General features: G+C 45.2%; 1 protein-coding gene across 1 annotated transcript; it reads left to right on the top strand.

Annotated features, from left to right (window-relative positions):
- The first annotated feature begins 3123 nt into the window (after positions 1-3123).
- LOC136491852 (uncharacterized) lies at positions 3124-3837 on the top strand. The gene has a single exon (XM_066488069.1). The coding sequence runs from the start codon at positions 3124-3126 to the stop codon at positions 3835-3837; it is 714 nt and encodes a 237-aa protein (XP_066344166.1).
- The last annotated feature ends 302 nt before the right edge of the window (positions 3838-4139 follow it).

Below are 4139 nucleotides of genomic sequence, written 5' to 3'. Positions count from 1 at the left end.
GGCATCGATAATAAGCAAAGAACTACATTGCAATGCATTCCTCCTGAACAAGATCAACCCACAGTGCCAAAGGGCCTCTAGTCCAGTTGGTTACCCTAGCGATACTCCTCAGGTCCTCGGTTGACTCCCCGTAGAAGCGAATTTTAGGCTGAGGTTAAAAAAATCTCCTTGTCCGTCCCATATCCAAAGCACTAGGGGCATCGGCCCAATTCTCACTTGGGCGATGGAAAGCCATCGTGTAAGGGTGGGATTTTCTCGGTCTGGTAAGAATGCCTTCTTCTTATTTGGAATGATGTGGGGGCAATCTTAACCCCTTCAAGTCGAGTTTTTTTAAGATCAGCCCACAATATCCCTTGTGAGATATAATGTCCAGCAAATATAGTAATTGGCTACGTAGTTTCAAGGAAGGAGCTCGTCTTCAATCTCACATAATAGGGGAGGCTGATAGACTTATTCTTTGTACGTGGCTGGACTCTTTGTAATTTGGGGAAATTGGCTGGCGGACACCCATAGTGGTGGTTGTTTGCTGGCGGACACCCAAAGTGGAGCTGTATGCTAGAAGACACTCTGGTTTGTTGTAATTATGCCAGAGGACACCGTGGGCCGGTTTCCACCGGTTGAGGAGAGAAAAAAATTAAGTTTGGACATTTGGTGCCCCTGAGCCACGTTTGGGTCTGGTTGGACTAGCTAATAACTGACCCGAGCCTGGTCTGGTTAACCGGCCCGTCCCACGTGTTAGGGTTTCAGCGGCCGTCACTTTCCCCAATCCCACTCCTGCCGCCACCCACTCCACTACGATGCCCGCCGCGACGCCGTCCACTCCACTCCGGTGCCCGCTGCGACGTCATCCGCTCTGGTGCCTGCCGCTGACACCTCCAGCCTCGGCCATCATCCACCATGGGGGGCTTAGGATCTGCAGCACCCCCACGACCCAAAGATGAAGTCCCCCAATAGGAAGAACGCGCAGTGCACTGGTTGTCCGCCTAGGGTGCCGAAATGGATTCCAAAAGGGTGAGATTTCTTGAACCCGTACTCTTTCGATTTGTATGATTGCGGATGCGTTAGAAAGGTTGTGGTTTGAAATCGTTTAGTTTGGATGTAGTCTTTTTTTTGAATTAGGATGGATCTTACGTCTGCCTGTAGATTGGCAATTAGAGTACCTGCCTATGTAGAGCAAAGACTAGATGGGCTCGATGATTATCATGTAACTGCTAACTTCATGCATGTGGTGGACAAGGATATCTTCAGTTGGATGGGGTTTTATGATTGCCTTGCTGAGGACATAGTTCATGGTAAAGATCAAGCACTGGAGGTTACTTTCTTTGACAAAACCAAGGATGAGACAGTACGCATAGATTCTGATTCTGCTCTGCTACATGCATTTGATGTGTATTGGGACAGTAGAAGGGTGCCACTGACTATAGAGGTTGCTGACACTGGTCCTCATTTATTATAGTCTCAAGTTTGTAATGCCAATGCATCTGGTGATACTCAGTCTATTGTTAGCACAGAACAGAGTCAGGTCATTTGTTTGCCATTAGCTATGATTCTGCCTAATGAAAATCCAGTAGCTGTTCATACTGCTGAAGCTGTTCATAATCTAGATGCTGTTGATAATCCAGAAGGTGATGAAAATCCTAAGGTTCATGATAATCCTGAGGTTGATGCTAATCCTAAGGTTCATGCTAATCCTGAGGTTCATGCCAATCCTGAGGTTCATGCCAATCCTGAGGTTCATGCTAATGTTGTGGTTGATGATAATCCTAAAGGTGATGATAATGTTGAGGTTGATGATAATCCTGAAGGTGATGATAATGTTGAGGTTGATGATGACTGGGGAGAGTCTGGTGAAGTTGAGTATGTAGGAGTAGATGATGAGAAAGAGAAGTACAAGGATGTGCTCATTGATGATGCTGAGGATAGTGATTATTATACTGACACTGACCTAGAAGAAGATGACCCACTAGGTGTGGATGATGAGAGGGGCTGTGAGGGTGTGGTGCATGTGACTAACATAGATAACCCTAAGATAGCTATTGGTGTTACTTTTGAAGATGGTTTATGTTTTAAGAGGTGTATTAGGCAATATGTTGTGCTTAATGAAGTTGAACTTGCAGTTCCTTATAGTGAGTCACGGCAGTATAGAGCACATTATAAGGCCAAGAGGTGTAGGTGGAGGATTCATGCATCTTAGTGTGAAGATGGGAGGACATGGCAAGTATTGATTGAGTTATTGATTCAGTTATTGATTCAGTGTTACTAACTCTTCACTTTGTTTCCTTGTTTTATTGATGGGTGCAGATTAAGAAGTTACCACACAAGCATAATTGTGCCAGCATAGGCAAAGTGCAAAGCAATTGCATGGCTACCAATCACTAGGTCAAGGACAGAGTCATAAATTGGCTTAGGGAAGATCCAACTCTTGGTCCTAAAGTTTTGAAGGGCAAGTTAGAGGACAAGTACTGCATCTAGGTGAGCTAATACGTTGTTTGGGACGGACGGCAAATGGCCCTAGATGAGATATTGGGTGGCTGGGAGGACAGCTTTGTACATGTCTTTTCTTGGAAAAGAGAAATTGAGAAGAGGAGTCCTGGCAGTATTGTAGAGGTTGAGTGGGATGTTGAGAATAACAAAAGAAGATTCAGTAGGATGTTTGTAGCACTGAAGCCATGCATTGATGGCTTCCTTGAAGGTTTCAGACCTTATCTAGGTATTGACTCCACAGTTTTGACAGCAAAGTGGAAGGGGCAGTTAGCAGCTGCAGTAGGGATTGATGGCCACAACTGGATGTTCCTAGTGGCCTATGGAGTATTTGGTAGTGAAACCAAGGACAACTGGGAATGGTTCATGAAGATGCTACACAAGGCTATTGGTTCCTCACTTGGTCTTATTATTTCAACTGATGCAGGCAAAGGAATAGATAAGGCAGTTACCAAAGTCTTCACAAATGGTGTAGAGCACAGAGAATGCATGTGGCATCTTGTGAAGAATTTCCAGAAGAGATTTAGGGGTGAAGTGTTTGAAAAGAACTTGTGGCCTGCATCAAGGTGCTATAGGCAAACAACCCATGATAGACACTGGAATGAGATGCTTAAGGCATGCCCAAAGGCAACAATCTAGCTGATGGACAATCACAAACAGCTATGGGCAAGGTCAAAGTTCAGCACAACAAGCAAATGTGACTATGTCACCAACAACATAGTTGAGACCTTCAATGGTTGGATCAGGGAAGAGAAGTCCTTACCTGTTCTAGATCTCATGGACAAGATAAGGCAATTGATCATGGAGAGGTTTTGCACAAGGAGGCAGCTGGCCTCAAAGTTGTCTGGGTTTAAGGTTTTGCCTCATGTCATGAAGGAACTGCACAACAAAAGCAGAAATCTGAAGTACACCATTCATAGGAGTGGCCCAATGGTTGGAGAAGTAGGAGGAGTGAATAAGGACCTAGTCCCATGGAGGTTCATTGTTGATCTAGAAAAGAAAGAATGCACTTGTAGAGGTTGGCAGTTAACTGGTTTGCCTTGTGTGCATGCCATAGCTTACATTGGCACACGAAGAGTAGAATTGAAGGACTTTGTGGACCCTTACTACTCTGTAGAAATGTTCAAAGCAGCTTATGCAACTGTTGTGGCTCCTATGCCAGGCAAAGAAGAATGGGAAAAGGTGGACATTGGCTTCACTCTCCTTCCTCCTAAATGCAATAGAGCAGCAGGAAGGCCAAGGAAAAGAAGGCTGGTTGGTGCTGAGGAAGATGGGTCAAGCAACAGGGGAAGAGAAGGTGTAAAAGGTGTGGTGGATTTGGCCACCTCTAGAAAACCTGCAATGAAACTGTCCTAGACCCTGATCACCACCACCTGCACCACCAAAAAAGAGGAAGACTTATAAGCCAAAAGTGGTTGAGATTATAGAGACCACAGATGACCCATCTAAGAAGAAGAGGAAGAGGAAGGCCTCCAAGGGGAAACAACCCAAGAAGAAGAAGGCAACTCCTGCTGAGCCTACACCTCCTGAACAAGCTACACAGTACGTGATCCATCTCTTGCCTTCATTTTAGTTAGTTTACTACATCTTAACCACATGTTTCATCTTGCAGGGTTCCAAACTCCCCAGTCACTAGGACCCATGCCAAACACCAAGTG

This window comes from Miscanthus floridulus, chromosome 11 (genome assembly GCF_019320115.1).
Source record: "Miscanthus floridulus cultivar M001 chromosome 11, ASM1932011v1, whole genome shotgun sequence".
NCBI lineage: Eukaryota > Viridiplantae > Streptophyta > Magnoliopsida > Poales > Poaceae > Miscanthus > Miscanthus floridulus.
Note: the sequence above shows the minus strand (reverse complement) of the source record. Positions and strands in the feature narration are given on the sequence as shown.

Excerpts from the sequence above, each read along its gene's own strand:
- LOC136491852 (XM_066488069.1), top strand. The coding sequence starts at position 3,124 with ATGGACAATCACAAACAGCTATGGGCAAGGTCAAAGTTCAGCACAACA.